The sequence below is a fragment of the Dipteris shenzhenensis genome, chromosome 21 (assembly GCF_047967505.1).
Source record: "Dipteris shenzhenensis isolate YYH24624 ecotype China chromosome 21, Dip_SZ_1.0, whole genome shotgun sequence".
NCBI lineage: Eukaryota > Viridiplantae > Streptophyta > Polypodiopsida > Gleicheniales > Dipteridaceae > Dipteris > Dipteris shenzhenensis.
The window spans coordinates 35,222,000-35,247,433 of NC_141616.1; the positions used below are offsets into that span (position 1 = coordinate 35,222,000).

The window sequence follows — 25,434 nt, forward strand, 5'->3', positions numbered from 1 at the left end:
GAATGACATCTACTAAAGTCCTATTTTGCCATAAACATGTCAAACTTCAACTACCACTGCCTTGGAGCTTGCTTTAAACCATACAGGCTTTTTTTCAACCTGCATACCAATTCCTCCTTTCCTTTGACCTCATATTCATGTGGTTGCTGCATATAAATCTCTTCTTCTAGATCACCATGAAGAAAAGCTGTTTTCACATCTAATTGTTCAAGATGCAAGTCTTCTATGGCCACAAGACTCAGAATAGTTCTACATATATAATAGGTTACTATCATTTATAACTTAATAAATTAAACATCAAAAGATAAAATAAAATTTTATGGTATATTACAAACATAATTGCTATGTCTATAGGGATCTATAGATTTTTTCCAAATCAGCTAACAATTTCATACTATCAAAATTATTTTATACTAGTAAAAAATCAAACTTGATACTTTTTACTAAATACACATTAAACTAAGCATATTATATCTAAAAAATCAAACACTCTTTTCTGTACTAATTAGAAAATTTAAGATACTTGCATCTACTTGTGAGTTGATCAAAGCTAGCAAAAGCGAGCTACACAACTAACACAAGATGGTTTTCAAAAGGAAATCATAAAAACCACATTTTTTGCATGAAGCTTTATTAAGTCCTTTAAACTTCTTGAATACCCTTCTTGTTTTGTTGATTTGAGAGTCATAGAAGCTCCAACTTGGAGTGCAAGATTCTCAAAGAAACTATGGCAATGGATAGTATACACGTGCATGCACGCATGTGTGTGTGTGTGTGTGTGTGTACCATTTGATAACATTAACATACCGCACAATAGCAATATAATACTACACTGTGTTAGAAGATCACCACATGGTTACAAAAATACCACATGGTGATGTGATCATGCAGTAATTGGACATAATAGATGATAGAAAGAATTTGCTACTAGGGTTGTTTAAATCGCTTGTTTTTTTGCCCAAAATATGTTTTAAAACTTCAATTTAAATCTCTCACAAATCCTTGGTGGGTACCATGAGTAGCTTGTCAAATACTTTTTGTGCTTCTAGAAGCGAGCTAGATTTGCCATACTTATCAACCAAGATGTTGCCAATGAAATGATCTCTTTCTAGCCCCTTTTTGGCTATCTTGGCATGAATTTCTTGGCCCTATGTAGAACCCAAGAGATTGAAAATTTACTAAGCTTTACAACTCTTGCTCTAAAAGTTTAAGGGGGGAGAAACATAATATGCTTCGCAACCCCATGACGTAAATATCCTATGGGGTGAATTTTTTTTTTACATTATCCTTGAACATTGATGCTCTAAATTTAGATCCAACAAAATAAAAGGGGATGCTCCTATGGAAGAACAAACTACAAATATGTACAATCTGATAGCGGAAGTGAGAGAGGGAGAGAGAGAGGAGTGCACACAATATAGCTATTGGTACACTATGTTGTATTGAACATGAAGATATAGATGTGAACCCCTTAGGGTTAGGGTTAGGGTTAAGGTTAAGGTTTGCCCTAATGCCCTAGAGGTATGATGCAATTCACACCATCCTCAACACCCCCTCTTAAATTGCATTGGGTAAGTTGAGGGTGCATGTACAAGACCTTTTTGTGTTTCGTTTGGTGCATATGATATCATCCAAAATTGGAAAAGAAAACTCAAAGAAATCTGAGTAGTATGTGCATGTGTGAGCATAGTGACTACGTAGCGGAAGCATCTATAATGAGTACAACTTATGATCCTACAAATTTCATGGATTTCCCCCTCTTAAGTTGTGGGTTATCCTTTGCCTTTGGGAACAAAACCCAAAAGATAGGTTGAAGGGAAGAGGAAGGAAATATGCAGAAAGTGAAGTCCATCTGGATCAAATATTGGTCAATCGAAAGATGATTGTGTGGAGAACTATGTGAATGACTGCATGCTGAACATGTCAAAGATGAACATGTCATGTGTCGCAGTGGACTGTGCAACTGCTCTGTAGAAGAGGCATCCGGATGTGAGGCTAGCTGATGTAGTGATGGAGATGATATCCAATAGGTTGTGACATAAGAGGGTGTCACCAATCCAAAAGAATTGACAGCAGCAATGGCGGAGGTATGCTGCAGTTGAGCTATAATCTATGTCAAATGGTGAGATTGTGATCTGTTATTGAATGTTTGCCTTGCCAATACAATAAAGTGGACATCAAACTACCAGCTGGTCTATTGCAATAATTACCCATTCCGGAGGGAAAATGGGCACATATAGCAATGGATTTCTTCACAAGCTTGCCTTCTACAGAGAGGGGATGAGATAGCATTAATGTCGTGGTGGATAGATTGACAAAAGAGGCCCATCTCATACCCACTAAGACCAATATTCAGCATCATAGGTTGCTTGGCAGTTCATTGATCTGAAGTTGAGACTATCTAAAGGGCAGTCCGCCTTGCAATCTTAATCCCTATCCTTCCCCCCCCTCGCCCCCCCACCTAGCTCCAATTCATCCCCCTCCACCCCTTCCATACCGACTCAAACCCCTCTGGCCCCCCCTCCTATTGTATTGATGTCAACCTTCAGCCCCCTCCAGTCCCAAGGTCAATGAGGAATTGGCCGACTTCCCCAGCTTTCAGCACCTTGATTCCTTCGATGGTGCTGGCTTGAAACAATTGCGAGTGAGTGCTCCGTTGTCTTGAGCCTTGGCTAGTCTTGGTTGGTGCAGCACCAGGCTCTTTATAAGGACCTTGTCCTATTGATTAATAGAAGCAATTCCCCTCTACTTGGTGATTCAATTGTTCTTGTCTACACTATACGCTCTTCCACCCGTCTCCATATGTTTTTGCCCACATGGCATGGACCCTTCCCCTTTGTTGGTCTTTGATGTAATTCTACAACCAAGAAACATGTAGGATGCTTGCCAAGTTTCCCCTAGAATACAAGAGAGGGCATCTTCCTAACAAGCACCGAACACGCACCAATCACTGGGACACTAGTCTAGAAAGGTGAGCAGAACCTGAGTGTCGTTTGGCGATCTTGTTGGGGATTGGCCTACAACTCCAAGTAGAGGAAAAGTCAACCAAGGATGTTGATTCCCTAGTGACCATTCCAGTCATTGATACTCCAATGGTAGATGATGGAGTATCCATTATCACAGTAAAAGTAAAGAAGAAAATTGTTTTCGAAGTAATAATTGATGGCTAATCAAGAGTCAACATCATCTTGAAAGCGGTTATTGAATAGGACCCTCACACTATTGTGAGCAATGCATATCTCCAAGCAATTAAAGAACTATTCTTGCAATACAAACATGCATTCATATGGAGTTACAAATATCTATGGGAGTACCTCCAGAAGTCTGTCAACACCGAATTCCATTGACCAAGCCAATTCGACAACAATAATACTATATGAATCCTAATTATGCCATTAGGAAAGCAAAGCTAGACAAATTGATCCAAGTAGGTTTTATCTATGCCATTGACAAGAGTGATTGGTTATTTACCATGGTGATGGTACCTAAGAGGAATGGTAAGCTTTAAGTTTGTGTTGACTATAGGAAATTGAAACATTGGTTATTTACCATGGTGATGGTACTGGTAAGCTTTAAGTTTGTGTTGACTATAGGAAATTGAAACAATAGTAGACCTATTTCCTATTCTGCTTATAGATGCGATTTTGGACCAAGTAGTAGGTCATGAGATATACTCGCTTATGGATGGATATAGTGGTTATAACATAGATATATATAGCACCCAAAGATCAATCCAAGACTACACTCACAACAGAATGGGGTTTGTATACTTCCAAGGTGATGCCATTTGGATTGCAAAATGTGCCGTCTACATTTCAAAGATTTGACACTTTTCGAGATTGCTAGACCAAATTTATTGCTATCTATCTAGATTATTTTTGTGTATATTCCTAGGAAGTTATGCATCCAGGTTACTTGGGGAAAGTCTTTGACAGAAGCAGGCAAGCTGGCTTATCATTGAATTTGACTTAGAGTGTCTTTTGTGCCTGAGTAGGTGTGTTGCTTGGTCACATGATTCATAAGGCATTCATACAAAGCCAGGAAAAATCAAAGCCATCGAAAAGATGCCTAAGCCGAAGAATCTCTAAAAAAAGGGGATAGAGGTGAAGATGATGGGAACTAGGCTAAGCCAAGCCTCTTAAGGCCCAAGATGTTTTGAGGCAACCTAGCTGGCTAAAGGGTAGTTCCAAGAGCTCCAAGGTGGAGCACAGCGAGCTCCCAAGGTGTAGCTGAGAGGTGAAATGGCCCAGTAACGAATAGGGAGGAGGAAAAAAGGGCCAAGAAAGTCACAAGCTACAAAATGCCCCCCTCTTTAACCCCCCTAAACATCCTTGAGGAAGAAGGGGCCCAAGGGCAGCCCCAGGCTGGTCAACTAGGCACGGGTGCAGGGACACAAATGACAAGAGGAGAACAAAGGCCACAAGCAACCCTTTGACGAGTTGCTTGTTGATGAAAGGGTCGCCACATGAGTGAGCAAACACCAAAATGGGGGGCAGGGGCACGATGGATCAAACGGAAGAGAAAAAGGCCAAAATGGAGGAAAACAAGTAGAGCAACCTATTGATGGCTTGCAAAGGAGTTCGGGTATATCCATGCGTAAAGTATATTCACAAGATCTATTTCCAATTGGATTTTTTATCATATGCTTCCTACTTTTGTCCTTATATTTGGTAGTTGCATCACATTTTAAGCACAAGCTGAAATAATATGCTCCTTTGTTTATTGATATGAAACATATTAAATAATTAGATCTTTTCCCAAGTAATGAAGAGGGCAAGTAGATGTTTTGGGAAATGTGTGATGAAACTTATTTACGGTTGTGGGACCAGTTGTGCATGAAATGTTTGGGTTAAGATGGTATTCTTGATTATGAAAGATGTGCGGTCTCAATTTATGTATTATGAGCCTTTAAGTGATCAATAGCAAGCTTTTGAGGTAGGCTAATGAAGCATCTAGCATGTTCCGTGGTTCTATTTATTTATTTGTTATGCACAAACCTTTCATACCTTTATTGTCTTTGCTACTTTAAATTGCAAGTAGATTTTCTTTCTTTTAAATCTCGGACCTTTATAGTATTTGAGATTCCAGTTGTAAAGTTGGTCCCATTTTGAATGCATAAAATCTGATTTGTTTTCAGCCTCATAAAGGTGAATAATTGTTTAGACGGAATGAAGGATATGTGCCCCATTTGAATTCAATGTTGCATCCCATTGTCAAAGAGGACAAACAAGAGCACTGTGGACTCGGTGAGAGGCTAGCTTTAGCTTTTGGACTTTCTCACTCCACTGCCTCGTACATGACATCGTTTAATTTTTTTGAATATGTCTTGATTGTCACAATGCTCTACTAAGTGCCTCTTTTATTGGACCCTTTAATCTGTTCAATTCAACACATATATATTTACTTTGAGGGAGACCCCTATCATTAGCAACAAATACATTTGTTCTTCTATTCACCTCAATCCAACTCTTACTGGGCGACTTCCATGCTTTCATGGTTGCCCTGATCTCTACTATTCTTTGTGCATCCTGCCACATGCCATTAGCTGAATAGATGTTTGACATCAGCACATAAGAGGCAGCGCTTTGGCAATCACACTTGACAAGAGAATCAAAAGCTCGCCACCCTATCTCCTTATTTCTGAACTTTGCACAGGAACCAAGCAAAGCCATCCAAACCACAGAATTTGGTTGGAAAGGCATTTTAAAAATCCACTCCTCTGCTTCACACAATAGTCCAGCACGGCCAAGCATGTCCACAATGCAAACATAGTGCTCGATTGCTGGTAGGATCCCATAGTCTTTCATCATGGACTTGAACAATCGATGGCCCTCTTGGACTAGCCCTGCATGGCTACACGAGGACAGGAGACAAACAAATGTCACACCATCCGGCTTAATGCATTCCTCCTGCATTTTCTTGAAGTACTGTTGGGCTAGCTTATGGAATCCATGATCTGCATACCCTGCAATTATTGCATTCCAGGACACCACATCACGAAGGGGCAGCTTGTCAAATACCTTGTGTGCATCCTCCAAGCTCCCACATTTTGCATACATGCCCACCAGGGTGTTTCCAACAAATACATGTGAATCAAACCCTCGTTTCAATATTGTAATATGAGTCAGCTTTCCCTCCTCCAACGCACCTATGCTCGAGAATGCTTGAAGAGCACACAAGAAAGTGACCTCATTGGGGTCGATGCCCTCCAGCTGCATTTTCCCACACAGATGCAGGACTTCCTCGTCAAGTCCACTTTTAGCATAGACAGCAACCATTGCAGACCATGACACTACATTTTGTTCTGGCAACTTATCAAACACCTTGCATGCATCCTCCAAGCTGTCATATTTTCCATACATGTCAATCAGGGTGCTTCCAACATACAAATTTGACTCAAGCCCACGTTCCATGATGGCAATGTGGATTAGCTTGCCCTGATCTGGGTCTGTTATGTTGGAGCATGCTTTCAGAATGCACACAAAAGTGATCTCATTAGGGTCTATGCCCCCCTGCTGCATTCGTGTAAATAGCTGAAGGGCCTCCTGAGCATTACCATACTCCCCATGTGCTAAAATCACAGCAGACCATGAAACGACATCTCGTACTTGCAAGCTGTCAAACACCTTGCGTGCATCATGGACACTACCACATCGAGCATACATATCGATCAGAGAATTGCCAACAGAGAGGTGTGACTCGATCCCTCTTGTCATGATGTCAGCATGGATCAGCTTGCCCAGCTCTAGATCTCCTAAGCTAGAGCATGCCTTAAGAACACATAAGAATGTCACCTTATTTGGATCTATCCCCACATGCATTTTTTCGTACAGTTCAAGGGCTTCCTCACCATCTCCATTGTCAGCATATCCTCCAATCATTGCATTCCATGACACCACATTCCGTTCTGATAACTTGTCAAATACCCTGCGTCCATCCTCTAGGTGGCCACACTTGGAATACATGTCCACCATAGTGCTGCCAATAAAAAAATTTGACTCCATCCCTCTCTTTATAATGCCAGCATGGACGAGCTTACCTGGATCTAGGGCTGCTATGCTGGAACATGCTTTGAGAATTGAAACAAAGGTGACCTCGTCTGGTTCTGTGCCCTCCTGTACCATTTTCTCAAACACTTCAAGAGCTTTCTGACCATACCCATGTTCAGCATACCCTGCAAACATTGCAGACCAAGTGACTATGTCTCGTACTGGCATCTTGTCAAAAACCTTGCAGGCATCCTCTATCCTGCCACATTTGACATACATATCAACCAAACTACTTCCAACATATGAGTCTGATTCAAACGGGTGTCTCATTATGTCAGCATGAATCAGCTTCCCTTGGTCTAAAGATGCCATACTGCCACAAGCTTTAAGGATGGACACAAATGTGCCCTTGTCTGGTTCTGGGCCCACCTGTTTCATTTTGTTAAACAAGTCAAGAGCTTCTTGACTGTGCCCATGTTCAGAATATCCTGAAACCATCGCCGACCACGATACCACACTCTGCATGGGCAGCATGTCAAACACTTTGCGTGCATCCTCTAAGCTGCTGCATTTATTATACATATTAATCAGGGTGCTTCCAACATATAGATCCAAATCCAAACCTAGTTTTACAATGTGAGCATGGGTTTCCTTTCCCTGATCTAGGCCAGCTATTCTGGAACATGCTTTGAGGATGCACAAAAATGTGACCTTGTTTGGCTCTATGCCCTCTTGTTGCATTTTCTCAGATAGCTGTAGAGCTTTTACACCATGCCCATATTCAGCATATCCTGCTATCATTGCAGACCAAGACACAATATCTCGCCTGGGCAACTTATCAAACACCTTATGTGCATCAATTAGACGGCTACATTTAGCATACATGTCAACTAGAATGTTGCCAACAATTTGTTCTGAGTCAAACCCTTGATTCATGATCCTATTATGGATCAGCTTGCCCTGCTCGAGAGCTGCTATGCTAGAACATGCTTTCAAGATACACACAAAAGTGACGAGATCTGGCTTTGTGCCGTCCTGTTGCATATCAACAAACACTTGGAGAGCTGTGTCACCATGTCCATGCTTGTTGTATCCTGCAATCATTGCAGACCAGGACACAACATCACGCACAGGCAGCTTGTCAAAAACCTTGCGTGCATCTTCAAAGTGGCCCCATGTAGCATACATGCCAATCAAGGTGCTCCCAATAGTAGGATCTAGCTCAAAACCTCGTGCCAAAATGTGACAATGAATCAGCTTACCCTGAACTAGCATGGCTACACTGGAGCATGCTTTAAGGGCACACACAAATGTTACGAAGTTTGGCTCTATGCCCTTCTCTTGCATTTTCTCATATGATAGAAAAGCTTCCTTAGTCTTCCCATACTGGGTATAGCCTGCAATCAATGCATTCCATGAAACAATGTTTCGATTTGGTAACCTGTCAATCCGCTTGCATGCAGCCTGCAAGACGCTACATGTGACATACATGTGAACCGTTGCAATGATTTTTTTAATGTGACGCGAGCACCAGTTTCAGAATGTCAGCTCTCATAAACTTGCCCAGAAACAGTCCATTATGCTGGCAGACCAAATGAGATTCCATGAGTACACATTTTGCTTGTATATATTGTTAAAATTGCTTCTCTCTCTCTCTCTCTCTCTCTCTCTCTCTCTCTCTCTCTCTCTCTTAGACCCCAGTATCTCGAGGATAGAGGAGTATCTCATGCACTGAGGATTGCCATTGGTCAGATGCGGGTTTCATCCCATCAGCTGAGGATTGAAGCAGGGAGAGCAGCGGGTATACCTAGAGAGCAGCAAATCTACACGCTTTGTATGCTGAGGGCAGTTGAGACAGAGGAGCATTTTCTTTGTGTTTGCCCAGCCTACTACGAGATTCGGGGACGCTACCACTGTCTCTACCTAGAGGGGAATGGCTTTGGTCCTTTGTCACGACTAATCCATTTCCATGACTAGGTCTATATTGGGCTTTATCTGATGGAGATGTGACGACACAGGGAGGCGCTTCTACGACAGATAAGAGAACAGCAGGGAATGGTCAGAGCACTACAGGACATAGAGGGTGACCGGGCACAGCAGCACATCACAGACTTCTATACATTTGAGTTAGCCCTCGGACACAGTGGAGTGGAGGTAGAGGAGCTAGCCGATATGAGAGCAGTCTGGATGAGCAGCCGGCACAATACCACCAAGAGAGGGGCACAGAGGCCACATGTGCAACAGAGAGCCCCCAGAGTACACTCTATTGAGGTCCGACCTATCACAGCTTTCCTCAAGGGAGACCGACAAAGACGAGGGGTCGCTCTAGACATAGCCACGAAAGTCCAAAGAGTGAGGAGACCACGCCTCCCACCGCAACGCGAGACAGCTTGATAGACGTAGATACGAGATATTTTCGCAGCCCACCAGAGAGCCATCATTGTACCAAGCTTCGGTTTCGTCCCAGCGCCTAGATAGATTGATTGATATGATATGATTATGATTATGATTACGATTCTATTAGCATAGATTAGTACTCGGCAAGGGTCCTAGCGTACCCTTTGCTTCAGCCCACTAAGGCTTGTATGAGTTCGCTTTTCTGTGCACTTTGTCCCATAGGCCCGCAAGGTCTCCTGTGGACGTTAATATTTCTTTCTTTCTTTCTTTCTTTCTCTCTCAGTGCATGTAGCAAGAACTACAAACCTTCACATCCCAAGATTGCACCTTGGCTGGCATTTAAGGTGTGTAGGAGGATGGTCAAAATTATACATCACATAGCTCGACAGATACCTTGAGAAATCTAGGAGCATGCCCAAAGTCATGCTCTTAAAACAAAACAACCGTGCAGTTTTTTCCTCTCACTAGTCAATCACGAGGTTGAAACCGTGAACTCCTTCATTCATAGCAAGGACGAGCTATGATGAGATCCCTACGATGCCTTCACCAACGAACAATGGGAGTAATGTAGGCCATTCTATGGGCTATCCATAGGTGCCACTCATTCCTTGATAGTGCCTTGTAGGCCTAGTTATAGGCAGTTAGGACACTTGGTACAGTTAGTACATCTGCCAATTAGGACACTTAGTCTAGCTAGGACACCCTGTCCTAGGGTTTTGTTATATTGGGTGTACTTAGTACTCATTCATTAATTGCAGCAATACACTTCAGCAGCTCGTTTTTGCTTCCATTCTCTCTTTTCTTGAGCTTCCCAGTGGTATCAAAGCAAGTTAGGGATCCTTTCCCTCAGCCATTGACAGCTTTCCCAAGCCGTTTGGCAGCCATTCTCACCTCTCTACCTGCTGGTCAGCTCTTCTTGAGGGCATTTACTGCAAGCTGAATTGGTTCGAGGCTGTTTCAAGCAGTTCTATCGCCAGGAAACACCTTTTTGGGGCTCCTCCAGCAAAGGCACCTCTAGTGTGTGCATCTCCTGCTGTTTCTGGGCACTCCTTCAGCATTTTCGGTGCAATTCCAGCCTGCTGCATCTGTGTATGGACAGTTTCTCCACACGTGCAAGCCATACAGCCCGTACAGACAGATTTCAGAGCTTCTCTCTTGCTTTATGGTGCATTCCAGGTTTGTATGGAGCACTTTACAAGCTGTTCGGAGTTATTCCTTGCAGTTCGGACCTGTTTGGAGATGCCTCGTGGCTGTTCCGACACTCGTGTGTCACATAGTGGCAACTGTTTCATGCTTGGTATTTCATGCATCTCTTGGTTCAGCAGAAAGCAGACTACATTTGCTACTTCTAGCTGTGAGGCTGAGCACAAAGCAGCTTTTACAGCTACAGTCGAGCGTGTTTGGCTCTGAAAGTTACTTGCAAATCTTCATGCATGTCAGACTGCTCCTAATAGTTAACGTGCTTTGGATGTTGCACAGAATCCAGTGTCGCACAAAGCATATTGAGGTTCACATATCACTATGTCCGAGAGAGAATATCAGTAGGTGATATTCAGTTGTCTTACGTTCCCACTGAAGACAACTTGGCAGATCTTTTTACGAAGGCTCTTCCTCGACCTATGTTTGAAGCTTTTTGGCAAGCCTTAAAGTTGGTATCTTTTGTGACTTGATATGTTACACTTTGTACAGTCATAGGTTGCTATATCCCTACAAGATGATCATGTGCAACCATGACATTAGTTATTCAAGTATTCTGAGACGAGTCCAAGACACTTCAGCCCATACCATGGAGGGCGATTTATGATCCATTTTATGGGCTATCCATAGGTGCCACTCGTTCCTTGGTATGTGCCTTGTAGGCCTAGTTATAGGCAGTTAGGACACTTGGTACAGTTAGTACATGTATCAATTAGGACACTTGGTCCAGCTAGGACACCCTGTCCTAGGGTTTTGTTATATTGGGTGTACTTTGTACTCATTCATCCATTGCAGCAATACACTTCAGCAGCTCGTTTTCACTTCCATTGCCTCTTTTCTTGAGCTTCCATTGCTTGCCCTACCTACAAGTAAACCATTCTAAGAAGATAATCACATTCTGAGTAGCACGTCTCTCTCTCAACGAATGCACTATTCCTTGATTTGAGACCATGACAGACAAATGGACACTGTTACACCTATTCTTTTATATGATAAAAGATACTTGTGAATCCTATTTCAGAGCCCCTTTGCTAGGCCTTTGTGAGCCCCAAATTCAAGCCTGAATATGCCACCAGGGCTGCCCTTTTGCATGCCCATCCATCCAATCATGATGAGCTATGTCTGCAGCCCGTATGGCTGAAATCATCAGGTCGACTATCTGGCAGCATTGTTGGTACCTATGTCGCATTATATGTAGACCATAATCTGCTTTATTATGCTTCCCACAGTGTCAGCTTTCTTGACATGTGCATGTATCCATGTTTCCAATCTGCATCCTCAGCGTACTGGCACTTCAAGGGCTCCAATGCATCATGATAAGTAATAGAGACTGCAGATACCTATGGCTTCCTGGACAAAGCATCTGCAACCACATTCTTCCACATGAATAATCTGAAAATGGAACATGGACAAGAAGTTTACCCATTGCATATGCTTTTCCGCTAGCTTAGACTGCGTTAGGAAATACTGCAAGGATTGATGATCAGTCTGCACTGTAAAATCAGCTCCAGTAAATAATGCTTCCAAGTAGAAAGGGCATGAATTACAGCCAACATTTCCTTCTCATAAATCTGTAAATGCTTTTCAAGAGGCTGTAAAATGCGACTTTCAAAAGCCACAACCCATCCTTCCTACATCAGGACCGCCCCAATACCATTTTTGACACATGTCCCGGCAACGGAACCGTGCAACAGGCCTCTAATAAAGATAAGGCCGGTAAATTCACACTTTAGCAAGTATTACTCCACTGGTAAAACATCCACAACAAACAATAACACACAGGAGATAGAATGCTCCTACTCAAAACACTGTACACCGATTGGCCCCAATCAGCTGGCACCCCTTGCAGTATTTCTTTAATTTTTATTCAACTGAAAACAGATTACAACAAACACTAAACCCTTCTTATAGGAATCCACTTTAAAGAATAACCTCCGCTCTCAGTAATCCAAGCCAATTATGGCTTCACAAGCATCCATTTCCAAGGCATAACCAATCTGGCAAACTATCCCAACTCCCATAGTAAAATCGTCCACCTCTTGAAGTGCAGTTCAGTTCACAAGAGTCACAAGGTTAGATTCCTTCTCCAAAAGCACAAGTGTCTTTGGGGATTCCTATAATTTGTTGAAACAAAGAATCACCTATTGTGATGTAAAGATATCTAAAAGAAAATCTATCCAAGAGCAAACATCTACCTTTGTGTATCTTTTCTGTTTAGAACGAATGTCATGATCTTTATTATTTAGCCACAAAAAGTCAAAACATATAGCTGTTTTCTCAACTTTTAGCACTTTGCATCTATCTTTGTCAAATCTCAACTTGAAAACTTCAGCCACTGGCTTTTTTATTCTAAACTTCAGGTCTTCCGACTCGATCTTTGTGTAAAGCGTGGTAAAATCATAGGTTTGAGGAGAATAGGAGACCCTTTTTCTTGCCTGGAATTAGCCCAAAAACACAACGACCAGCCTTCTATTGCCCAGCAACAGACCAACCACAGCATCCACAGCCTGGTCTCTGATAGAAATCAGCAATAGATAGATCAGCCAGTAAAACCACAGCAGGGAAGCCCCAGAATGGAAATCGTTCAGCCTGTAGGAGCCCCAAAACAACCCAGAATTGCCACAAATCAGTTCGCCCCTGCCCTAGCACACTCTGGAACCACCTGCGCAGCCCCAGAGTCAAATCGCCCTCCTAGCCCGGAAATCAGCAGGAATCAGCTCTAGATGAATTCCCCCTAGTCTTCTGACACCTGAATCAGCAGGAATTCACTCCATATGAATTCGCCGTGCTCCCCTTGCACCTGAACTAGCAGAAATCAGCCCCGGGTGAAATCGCCCTGCTTCTCTTGCCTGGAAATCAGAAAAATCCAGCTCCTGATGAATTCGCCCTGGCACATCAAGCTCTAGACAGCCTGCAAACCTCCAGAATCAACTCGCCCTGGTCAGATCTGCCCATGATCAGCCTGGGGACAGAAAAAACCAGTTCGCAACCTTCCTGGCGGCCTCCTGCACACACGAGATGGTCGATTCAGCCTTCTAGATGCATTGTTGGAGCACATACATGGCACCATTCAACTGCATACCTTGCCAACGATTCCTTTGAGGAGGGCTGCTCTGATATTGACTGTTGAATCCCTTCTAGGATCTAACCCTAGACACAGTCCAAAACTACAATCAGCAAGATACAAGGATAATCAACATGCGACTCACCTCCCAGCCACCCCCGTGAATTTGGTTGTTTTTGGCCCCTGGACACAATTGGCCCCTGGACCCCAAAATAGTAAATGGACTATTACCACTTTTTGGGGTCACCAGAAAACTACCCAAGGGCACAATTAATACACCAACAGATGTACAATTTGCCTAGGGTCTCTAGGAATTAATTCCCTGAGCCTAATACACGTACCAGGACTCCCACAATTCCCGTGCCACCAAGGTCCAAGGTATTCACATTACGTTAGAATTCACGTCCTCATGACAAAGGGCCAGTTGGCTATATTTAGGCATGACTCTTTCCGTGCTCATTTAGGAAGGTTTTTAAAACCAGAGCTTTATTCTGCTTTAGGATTGCTTTTGGGCCTACCTTTCAGAGACAAAGGGCCTGGCCTAAACTAATCTAGATAACAGCCTACAGATTTCTTACCAGCCCACTCACCCAAACTACAAGACTGTTTCTGGATGTAGCTACTAGCTTCTTACCAGCCGTAGATTTCCTCGAAGCTACAGCAAGGATTTGTGGACCTGTTTGACAGTGAATTTCCTCTACAAAGCCTCTCTTTTACTCTCTCTTTCTGGGTGCACAACTCTGTGCAGATTCCAGCCTGTCCTCTTTTATATATCATTGTAAGACTAGAATGTATCCAATCGTACAAATTCAGATTTTTGTTGTTCTAAAGTCCAAATTTCTACAAAGGAAATAAATGAGAAAATGAAAAAGAAGAAAAATGAAAGAAACGCTTATGTCATCATCAGTGCCCAAGCATAAGTAGCTATACAGGATTGCTAAAGACCCACAGAGTCTCTTGGGCAAACCCAATGCTTACTAAAATACTTCAATTAAACAAAACAGAAAGAAGAAGAAACGAAGAAGATGACTAAGCAAAAATAAACAAACAAATAAGGAACAAAATTGACCAAAAAAAAGGAAAAATCTCTCCTCTCTCTCTCTCTCTCTCTCTCTCTCTCTCTCATGTATGAATGAAAGAAAGAATTTACAGAATGAATAAATTATTTAAAACACAAAACACTAAAGGAACCAGTTACACTTATGTACCGCTTCCTACAGAGATGCAAATTTACATTCCTAACTTACAAATTGAAAACGCACGCATACGCAATTAAACTATCTTTTGAAACATGAGTCATCAGATTCGGGCCATGTTGAAGCACCTAAGGCTGCTAGCAGAGAGGCCTTATATAGGCCATGAGCAAGGGCAGAACAGCGGCCAGCATCAGGTCAGCCAGCTAACCCTTCTTACAGACCTAGGTTGGCTCCTTCTAGGTCAGACAATATCCCGTCAGGTTGACCCTTCATAGATCAGCCCTACATGCAGGCTGATGGCCCGTTTTCATCCTTCATCTTGTGGCTGTCGTGTTCGCAGTCTCTGCTGGATGTTTCTAGCGCAAAGTTTCCCCCCACTCCGGAGACATATATCGCTTTCATATAAAGGATTCATTAATCATGTCAACGTGTGGCAGCTTGTCAACTCGATGAATTCTGTCCATCAGCCAAGGGTTCGTTGGTGATTCTACAATTTGCACTGGTTCTGGATTCTACAATTTGCACTGGTTCCGAGCAGGGCATGAACACTCTTAACAGAGACTCAAGCCAGATCTGCAGTACAGATTCAGGTTTTTCCTGCCTCCGCCTATTTCCGTTCTAATCTTTCCTGTTTTCGTTTCTAAGTGGTGTCAACAGTTCACGGTTATGATACTAAAGTATACGAACAGTTAGCCTGACTTTTAATACGGGCCGGATCACGGATGCATTGAGCATATAAGAAAACAAAACTCAAAAAGTTGAGTTAAAGCAAACCTCGCGTTCCATGCACTCGTTGAGAGCATGGCGCAAGCATCTGCGTTGTAATTGTTACGAGGTAGGCAACTCAAGAACAGGTACATTTCTTGCATACAGGTGGTTGTAAGCCCCACTTTTTTGGATTCATACGGGTAAACACGCACTTTCTGTTACCCATCACTGGTCCTTTGAAACATCCAGCAACGGCAAGATGCTCCTGGAGCTGTCCTCTCTTTCCTATTCTCTCATCTACTTGCAGAATTCTTCTCTCTCATCCTACTCTCACATCTCTCTCCTACTGTCCTACTCATGGCTGAAGGAAATCGCATGCACGAGGAGGCGATAGCCAGAATGCCTCCCCTCACGGAAAGAGATTTCGGACAAGATACGAAGGAGCAAAATGCGGAGCCGAGGGACTACTCCAAAACACGAATGAACGACTTGAAGGACTTGGTTGTAGCCCAAACTCAGACCATTGGGCTTGGTTAGCAGGAACCCATAGCGGTGTAGGCACCTAACACGTGTCTGTGTGTATGTGTCGGTCCTAAGTTCAAACCACAAGGGCACCTCAGGATTCTATCTTGGTCACCCCGTATAGGAACGCTATTGGCACTTTCAATTTCAATACAATGCAAAAAGACAAAAACCTTGGTGGCACGAGTTAAGGAAGACGTTGAAAACATAGGCCGATTTTGAACAAGTATTCAACAAGAGATTCACAATAGCACTGGCTTCGGCTTACAAGGCTCTCACAATTCAATGCATGCAATAAGATGAAATTTCTTGCAGTTGTGTCGAGGAAATTTTTCTTATTGAGGCGTCCCTCAAATGCATTTGCAAGAAACACCCGTACTTGGTATGTATTGCCATTTCTTAAATTTTCCCTCTCCTATGGCTTTGAGATTTAGAAAAATCTTCCTTGGCTTGTTGCTATAGCAAGTTCAAGTGCCCTATGGACTCTTAGAAAACTTGCATGAAATGCATGTGTTTAAAAGATTCGCATGGCTTAGATTTTAGTGTTGCGAGATTATGGCCCTTTAAATGGATTTTTTGAATCACACAATACCCTGAGAGATGGTCACAAATTAAACCCGTTTATCACCATTGATGGCTCTCTATATTTCAAAGTTCTTGGTCAATGGTATGTAAATTATTGATTCATTCATTGCTCACTGGCTATAGTTCAGAGTTCTATTTTTGCCATGGAGAACATAACTACTACTTTAAAATGAAACTTGGATCCTACCGTTTAATGAAATCTTCCTAAAGGGAAAAAAAGAATGAGGAAAAATAGGAACAATAACACAACATAGGGTCCATCAGGACTGATCCTCCCAGCAAATGTCAAGGGTAATGTTTTATTACTGTCTTGGTGTAGTACAAAGATTTGTGCCTTTTAGCAATTGAAGCCCAACATATACATGAACAAGATTACACTCACAAGAGCTCATAATTTATCCTTGTTTACAACCTATGTAATATTGTGTCATGACTACAACAGTATGAAACGTCATCCTTTGATCGTGCATCCAACTTGGCTATCTCTACTATTGATCCGAATATCACCTCGCAAAGAGAACATGCATCAAAAGAGAGGAATGTTGTAAGAATTCAGATTGACACAACGTCAAGAAAATTAGAGTCCAATAGTATTGCAAAGAAGTCTTGCAAATAGATAGGACATGCATAACAATGAAGAACTTGGTGACGTAACGATTCATCTTCCATGGCAATCAAAAGCGGTCATTGGTTCTACGTTTACAAGCTGAATTAATGTTCATTTGGTTTCAAATGCTAGAGCGAGACATCAATTCATGGGTGCAACCAATGCAAATCAATTCAAATGACAATAATAAACAAGATTGGAGAGCTCCTGAATGAGATCATGTAGATAAAAGTCACTAGAGTTGATGCAAAAGAGGAGGATGCAATACTTTTCATCCAATCAATCCTTGGGTTTTCTTCGCACATCAATCTGCATGCTATTCAAAATTTCACAGTCCATATATAAGCTCTGCCACCCAAGCCCAGTTCTTCCACACGAAAGGTGCATCAAGCACCTTCCTAAGCATTTCTTTACAGTCTTTGGCATTGTGAACTTGTAGGTCATAGATGCTGCATATTGACCATAATGATGTGCATGGTCCTTGACATTAGCTTAGAAAGAATCGCAAAAGCAAGGCATCTTACAAGTAGAGATGTTTCGTAGTAGTGTGCTAATCAAAGAGGATGACAACAACTTACATGTGACTCCTTTCAATAGGCTATATTACATGTTCAAATGGTGACTCCTTTCAATAGGCTCTATTGCATGTTTCAGGTTGCAGGATGCAAGGCAAGATGGTGCAAGATGAAACTAAAGCATTTGGCTTGTGATGTTTGCTCATCAGAAGGTAGAGATGAGGGAGTTGCCAATGGTATTTTGGCATTGGTAGAAGCTACATGCAACATTGTGAAGAAGGCTAAGTTCGTGTTTTTCTATTGCAGAGATCTCGGTCTTGTTTGTGGTGTTATGCATGTGGTGTGTTGTTTGATGTTTGTGTGTGTTTTTGCAGGTGCATAAGAGGCAGAGGCAAACCACCGACTTCCAGCAAGAAGAAAACTTTCAACGCACCGGAGCTCAGTGTGATGATCGGCGATGGAGGAAGCAATATCAATGCAGCCCTTCTTGAGTGTGTGCAAAAGTTTTTGGATGATTGTTGTGCTTCTGGTCTTTGCTCCATTGAGAGAGGAGGTGCATTGTACCATTTGCATTTGGAAATGGTCTGTCATGTTCTGGCCAATAGCATATAGTCTGTTAACAAGTCAATTCATCACTATTTAGATTGGGATAAGAAGCGGCCAGTCAGAGGTGTCATCATGTGCAAAGCACTGCGCCAAAAGAACATGCATATCTTTCACGTATGCTCGGGTACTGCCTAAAGGATTCAAGGCTACCACATTTCAAGAGAGTGTAAAAATGTGAATGCAGAAGATCTACAATTGGATGTGGAGCTGTATTTGTGATCTCGTGTAGATGAGATAAAGAGCAAAGTATGCCTAGCCAGCGCCCACATATTTGATAGGTCGTTTTTGTTCTGGGAGTACAAACTAGGATGTAGGTTGGGGATGTCTTTTGCGAGATATTTATTGAGAATGATTCTAAAGTGGGCAATACTACCCTTCTACATCCCCATTGATTCCATTCCATGGACACGGTTTGTGCGCAATCTCTATGGAAATCAATGGTGGAGCCGTTTTCTATAACTACGAGTGACATTTCTTCCATCTTTTTTTGTAAGGACTCTATGTCATGTATAGGATCCCGAGGTGACCGTCTTCAAAAGGGATTGTGTAAAGAACACCTCCCGCCTTCAGTGCGTGACATGGGGATGGACCAAGGGATCGATGTGGAAGTCACACCTCCTGCTTCATTGCATGATGTGAGGAAGGATCAGTTGATTGATGTCGGGTTGATTCTGAGCATAGTGTGGATTTGCCATTTGTTAGAAGGCCAAGAAAGGAGCCGGTCATATGGGATCGTGGGAGTCAATCTATTAGCAGCACCGTGCCACATCTACCCACTTGTTGCGGCTGACAAAAATGGGATCTATATAAATTGAGTTTTTCAAATTTTGAGATGATTTGTAAATCGTGCTCTTCTGAGTTGTCATACCTTTAGAAGTTTTTTTTTTTAATGTAATCATTTTTAAATGAAAGGAATCTAGAGATGCTTTGTATTGGGCACTGCGTATCTGTCTGTACATGTTTAAGATATCTTTTGTATCCAACACTTTTGAAATGAAGATGAAAACTTTAATTCTACAGGATTTTTCTACAAACAATTAGTGGTATTTACAAATTTATTGAATTGAAGATGTGCATTAGATTAGGAGATTTGAACTTTTGATGGTGAAGGTAGAACTGCAATATATATAATCTGATTTGAATTACAAGGCTTGTGGCAAATGATGCTGGGAATAGCCAAGAGGCTTTACAAGGCTGAAATAAAGTGCACAATGCCGTGAAATAACCGAATAGGCTTTACAATGATGGCATGTGTGTGTGCAATCAAATCATGTACTATCTGCCCACACTGAACAATCAGCAATGCCTCTGAACACTCTAAAGTCTACTCATTGAATTGTTGAATGTCAGGTTTCAGGCAATGTGATGATGTGAAACTGTATGTGAGCGTAGGGACTGAATCCGAGTAGGAACTAGTTGGGAATTTTGGGCATGGCTTAGATTGGCAATTTGGAGAAATTCAAAGCGTCTCCTCTATGGTGATCTAGTCTACTTTGATCTAGATCTATACCAACCATCTATCAATGTAAGAACAACAAATAATTTCTTTTCTTTGGTTCTTTTTATGTGCTGAGTCAGATGCGTTGATGTAGAGGCTGATGTGCATGTAGGAAGTGGATTTGTCGACGAGGCTCAATAGTGAGTGATACTTGTGCCAAAATGTGCACATGATGTCATGAGCACATAGAGCACAAAAAAGCGAGCGATTTTCCTTTTTGGAGCACCCTTAAATTCTTCCTGGATCAAGAGATACAACTTGGAGGGGCAAAAATGGTGCAAAGTGCTAAATGATGATGTGGCACTCAGGGTCACATGCAAGGGTGTGCCTGCCAAGGGACTATGCTTGTGGAGCACTAAGTGAGGTGGCAAGCAGGTGCACATGTAGTGTGTGCACACAATGTGCCTGTGAAGGGGCAGCAGTCCCTAGCAAGCCACTCATGATGTGGCAAGTTAACCAATCGAAGATGACGTGACATATGACATGGTCAAAGCTGATGTGGCATGCTGACTTGGTCAAGGTGATGAAGTGGCATAGCTGACTAGGATGCTAATGTGGCACATTGACTAGTCCTTCACTTGACCAATGTTGACCCTGGGTTCGATTGACTTTACCAAGGTTAACCCTTATCTACAAGTGGCATAAGGCTGACCAAAGCCTGGGTGTGGTTAGATATCTGCCACATGGTAGTGTGAACCAACCTTGGGTTGGAGATAAGGTGTGATGTGGCACACGCACCAGGTGTCTTTTCTAAGGTTGGAGAACCTTGGATTGCAGAGGAGACCTGAGAGGCAGCGACAGAGCTCGACAATGACAGAGGGCGGCAACATCAACTAGGAGAGAGAACCGGAATTAATGTAGATTTGCAGTTGGGTGTGCAGAGTCGGGTTAGCCGTCGAGTGTCTTTGCAAGACCTCAGGATGGCAGACGCTGGAGCGTAGCTCGTTGGCTGAGCGGGGTTTTTGCATTGTGGCTCTGAGGCTGTTGACGTCCGTTGGAGGGCACTGCTTGGCTCATCATTTGGACTGTTGCGCTGGTTGTTGTTTGGAGCAAGAGGTCGCAGGCGAGCTTGAAGATTGCTAGGCTGACCTTTAGAGTTCGTCACACTACTGCAAAGGGCTGTGCTATGCCTTGAGGAGCCGTCGATGGAGGTAGCCCGTTGGCTAAAAGCCTTAGGCAGAGAGATGTGCCCATGAGAGTTCATGGTGGCTTGTAGATAGCGTGGAGAAGCTATGAATGCTTTTTGGCACTATGTCATTGCAGGAACTGTTGGTTGCGTTGTTGTGCTATAGGCGTTTCTTGGACGTCAAACTCTACAGGTACAATGAGGCACTGTTGAAGCCCCCTCTGAAGAGTGGTTGTTGTGAGCACCGTAGAAGAAACCCGGTTGCCTTAGCGTGTGGAGAGGCAGGTTGCTTGCTTGTAGAGCTTGGAGCTATGGATGTTGTTTCTTCTATGGAGTGTTGTAGGGAGCCAGGAGCATAGTCCATTGCAGCATGCATTGCAATGAAGCTTGATAGAGGCCGATTGCTTTGTAGATAGGTGAGTCGAGTAGTTCGCTTCTAGGGACCTATGTCTCTCTTTGTGTATCAAAGAACTAAACAGAAAATGGACTGTCACAATGGATTTCTTTCACTCTCAATGAACTCTCTCAAAGGAATGAGCACTCAAAGGACTCTCCCTATCTCTTTAAATCTCTCTCTCTCTCTCTCTCTCTCTCTCTCTCTCTCTCTCTCATGGAATAAGCTAAAAAACTCTCTCTTTCTCTCTTTAAGAAGAAGAGATGAACGGAAATCTCTCATGAAAGTGTAGACGGAAATTCTCTCAATGCGGAAGCTCTCTCAATGCAAAACTTCTCTCAACGGAAGAGACACTCAAGAACTCTCAATCTCTCATTTTCTCAATCTCCTTCCTTGAGTAAACTATTATGGAAATTATATTTTCTGATATATCTTGCTTTGGATATTATTATTTTAGTCAAGTGTGACTATGGCAAAGTACTACATAGGAGCGCATTGGACGCGGTGGGGGTCCTAGTGGATACTTTGTGTGGTTAGTTGGGGACGCCTGACTAGCTTGTGTATTGCCATGCTAGATGGTCGGTATTGTGGGTGATTCCATGTTAATACTGATGTCGCTAGTGTTATTGGTGTTGTGCTTGATTATTGTGCTTTGAGTGCGGTTATGTTGGGATCAGTTGATTCGGTGATTCGTTCAATCGATTGTTAATAACTAATGTAATTGGCGGCTTGAGTACAGGTGATGGAACTCATAGCGAGGATTGGAGTTAGTGCGAGGGTACCGATCAAGGTGTCGCACAGCGCATTATAAATGGCCATGGGCCAATTTTGTATTTGTTTTATTATTGCAAGTTTGAGCAATATATTTTGTTGAGGACATAATTCATTTTGGGACCTAAGATGGCTATGTAAAGCAAATCCCTCATTTTTGGATGAGAGGGATAATTTTGGCTTCTTGGTGCTTTTATGGAATATCATAAATACTCTAGATGAGGAAGCGTGAGCCACTCATCTAGGGGGGGGGATTGTACCCAGTCTGATGTCGTTTTCGTGGTGTGATTGTGCTCTTCTTCTCCAATTGATTAAGTGGTGAATTGGTGTTGAAGATAATTACCTGGAAGGTTTCAGTGGTATCAGAGCTTTGGTGATGCTCTTGTGAAAGAAGAAGGCTACCTCGTGGCTCGTGTGAGAAGTTAATGAGAAGAGAGAAAGCCCACAGAAAGAAAGAAACAAAAGAAAAATTTCGAGGCTTTTACCATGGTCATCTTGTTGCAAAAGGGAGCTGGCCTATAGCCCTGCAGTGATAGAGAAGTTTGGAAAAAAAAACAAAACAAAATTACTTTTGGCAGAGCTTCCAAAATTCGAACAGTTGTCAGCAGCCTTGTCTTGCCATCCCTTCACTAAATCATGCAAAGCTTGAATGCCTCTCACTATGCACAACTTACATCAGGATTTCGTGCCCTCAGAAGGTCACTGTAGCGACTTGGCTAGCGTGCCATCGTCAGCAAACTGCAATAACAAATGTACTCTTGAGGAGAGCTCTCTAGAGCCTAGAGTCCTCTAGTGTCTATGGCTCAGCCCTTACTCAGCACTGCAATGAGTAGCTCGGCGCCCGCTCACCCATCTGCACCTCCGTGCACCCATCTACAGTGATTCTATCGTCAGCAGCCAGTCGCCTCTATGATTATGCTACCCCTATGTTGCCCACTACAGACTGTCTAGGAGTTTCTCCTCTGCATCGCTCTGTAAGACTGCGGCCTGCTGCTTTCATAAATCCAGAGCCTCTGGCCCTCTAACTCCGCGTGCAGTTCCACTATGCATTCAAGTAGCACATCAAATCATCCGTTGATTCTGTACACTGAGAGTCGATTTCGTGAATCCGCATCTTTCTAACCTCTGTGTGTCCATGTTGTTTGAGCCTGTGTCTATTATCCACTGTCAAGTCAAAGGTTTCTTTGACTATATACAAGGTTGAAGACACTAAGGTATTTTACTCCTTTAAAAAAAAAAAGAGAGAGCTCTAAAGTTCTAAAAAAGAAGATGTTTTCCTCTCTTTGGCAATCTGCAACACAAAAGCAAGGCCACTCCACCGACCAGCAAAGGGCATATATTTAAAAAAAAGAAAAGAAAAGAGAGCAAGGCAAAATCTGAAGAAGCTGCGATTGGAACCACGAATCACCGAGCAATTAATTAGAGATCAGTCGAGCACATAAACTACTACGAGCGACATCATTGGTCACATATCTTCCACTCTAGTCCTTTCCACTTCCGATGAGAGAGCGAGATAAGTGATTTCTTTTGCTTTATATTTCATACACTTAGTATCTTCTGCCATCCATTTCTTACCATACACTCGAATCACACTTTTTTTTTACCCGTTTAATTCTCATACACTTAGTATCTTTATTTTTCTCCGCTCTGCTTTATTTGTACTTATTGCATTATCATGGTGCATCAACCACAACCACCCATGCTCCAAGAGCAGTTAGACGCACTTCAGGCATAGTTGGCCGATGAGCATGAGCATAGGGAGAGATTGGAAAAGAAAATCAATGGTAAGAAAAGGAAGAGACATTCATCTGATGATGAGTCATCCGACGATGATTCTGACGATGATACTATTATCAGGACAGTCAAAGCCACACTGAGAGCAGAAAATTCGAGGAAGAAGAGTAAGATAAGTAGAAAAGCTTTCTCATTTCAAAATTTTGATGGAAAGAAAGAAGCACGCACTGTCTTGCCTTGGATCAGTCAGCTAGATGATTATTTTTCAGGGGAGAAATTCTCTGAAAAAGATAAGATTAAATGCACTGCAAATCATTTAGTAGAGAGTGCTGCACTTGGATGGAATATCACTAAGCACAGTAAAAGGCAACCGAAATCTTGGAAGTCTTTTCAAAAGCTCATTAAGAGAGATTTCCTTCTCACACATTTCAAAGCAAAAGCTAGACAACAGTGGGATATTTTTAGGCAGTTCGATAAGGAAACGATCTCCACATATACTGATAGGTTTTGGTAGACAATCCAACTATAGTCCTTAGAGAAAATTAATGAGCGAGATCAACACAGGAAGTATGGCAGGTTTAAAGTCTAAGTTGAGAGCCAAGATTCACATGTTTCATCCTCGCTCACTGAGCTTAGCAATTTCTCTTGCAATGAATTGTGAAAGGAAGAATGGGATCCCAAAAGAAGGAAAAGATTCAGAACAGCATGTACCTTTCCATAAGAAAAAGAGATTTGATAAAAAGCCTTTCTTTAAATTTAAAAATGGTTTTGTTTCATAGAAGACAGATTCTTCTTCGAAGCCAAATGGTGGGACTTTTCCAAAGAAAGAAATAAGGTGTTTCAAATGCAACAAGCTGGGACACATAGCCACTGAGTGTCCTGAAAGAAAGAAGACCTCGACGGTGAAACTGCACATGATTGACGACGAAGCAGCCAAGCAAGAGGGAGGTAAGCATAATTGTCATGCTCTTCTAAAGATCAAAGGTTTCATTAATGGCAAAGAGGTTGTTATTTTGCATGATGATGGTAGTACACATGATTTCATTTCGGAAAGAACCTTAGCAAAGCTAAACCTAGATTCTTTCCCATCTAACTATAAGCTTAAAGCTACTTTTACCAAAACAAAATACAATTGCACTAGAGAAGTCAAGAATCTTGAAATCTCAATCAAACCCTACAAGGATACACGAGACTTTCTAGTGGCACCCCTACAGGGAGTGGACATCATCTTAGGAATGCCATGGAGCATCAATATAATCCTAAGATAGATTATGATTCACATCAAATGTGGATTGAGAAGAACAGACAAGAAATATGTCTAAAAAGCTCAATGAAACCTGAGATCAGTCCTTTACTCAACCATACACAAGCCAAAAGAGCAATTAGAAAACGTGAGAAGACATATCTAATTTTGGTGAATACGGTAACGGCTACTCAGCCAAACACAGCTTACACACCAAAAGTTTCTTTCTCAATTTTCTGATTGTTTCTTAGAGGATTTATCGCCTGGACTACCGTGTTCTCG

At 42.4% G+C, this 25,434-nt stretch overlaps 1 protein-coding gene across 3 annotated transcripts; it reads right to left on the reverse strand.

Annotated features, from left to right (window-relative positions):
- Nucleotides 1-5,168: 5,168 nt before the first annotated feature.
- On the reverse strand, nucleotides 5,169-16,096 carry LOC147888784 (putative pentatricopeptide repeat-containing protein At3g01580). 3 transcript variants are annotated; one of them, XM_087392967.1, is made up of 2 exons: nucleotides 15,618-16,096; nucleotides 5,169-8,571 (listed from the first exon to the last, which is right to left on the reverse strand). In XM_087392967.1, the coding sequence occupies exon 2, from the start codon at nucleotides 8,478-8,480 to the stop codon at nucleotides 5,334-5,336; it is 3,147 nt and encodes a 1,048-aa protein (XP_087249093.1). In that variant the 5' UTR covers nucleotides 8,481-8,571; nucleotides 15,618-16,096; the 3' UTR covers nucleotides 5,169-5,333. The 3 variants fall into 3 exon arrangements, 1 of the variants encoding a protein (XP_087249093.1); XR_015543055.1 differs by lacking the exon at nucleotides 5,169-8,571 and adding an exon at nucleotides 12,604-13,588; XR_015543056.1 differs by lacking the exons at nucleotides 5,169-8,571; nucleotides 15,618-16,096 and adding exons at nucleotides 12,604-13,588; nucleotides 13,666-13,997.
- Nucleotides 16,097-25,434: the final 9,338 nt, after the last annotated feature.

Excerpts from the sequence above, each read along its gene's own strand:
- LOC147888784 (XM_087392967.1), bottom strand. The coding sequence starts at position 8,480 with ATGTATGTCACATGTAGCGTCTTGCAGGCTGCATGCAAGCGGATTGAC.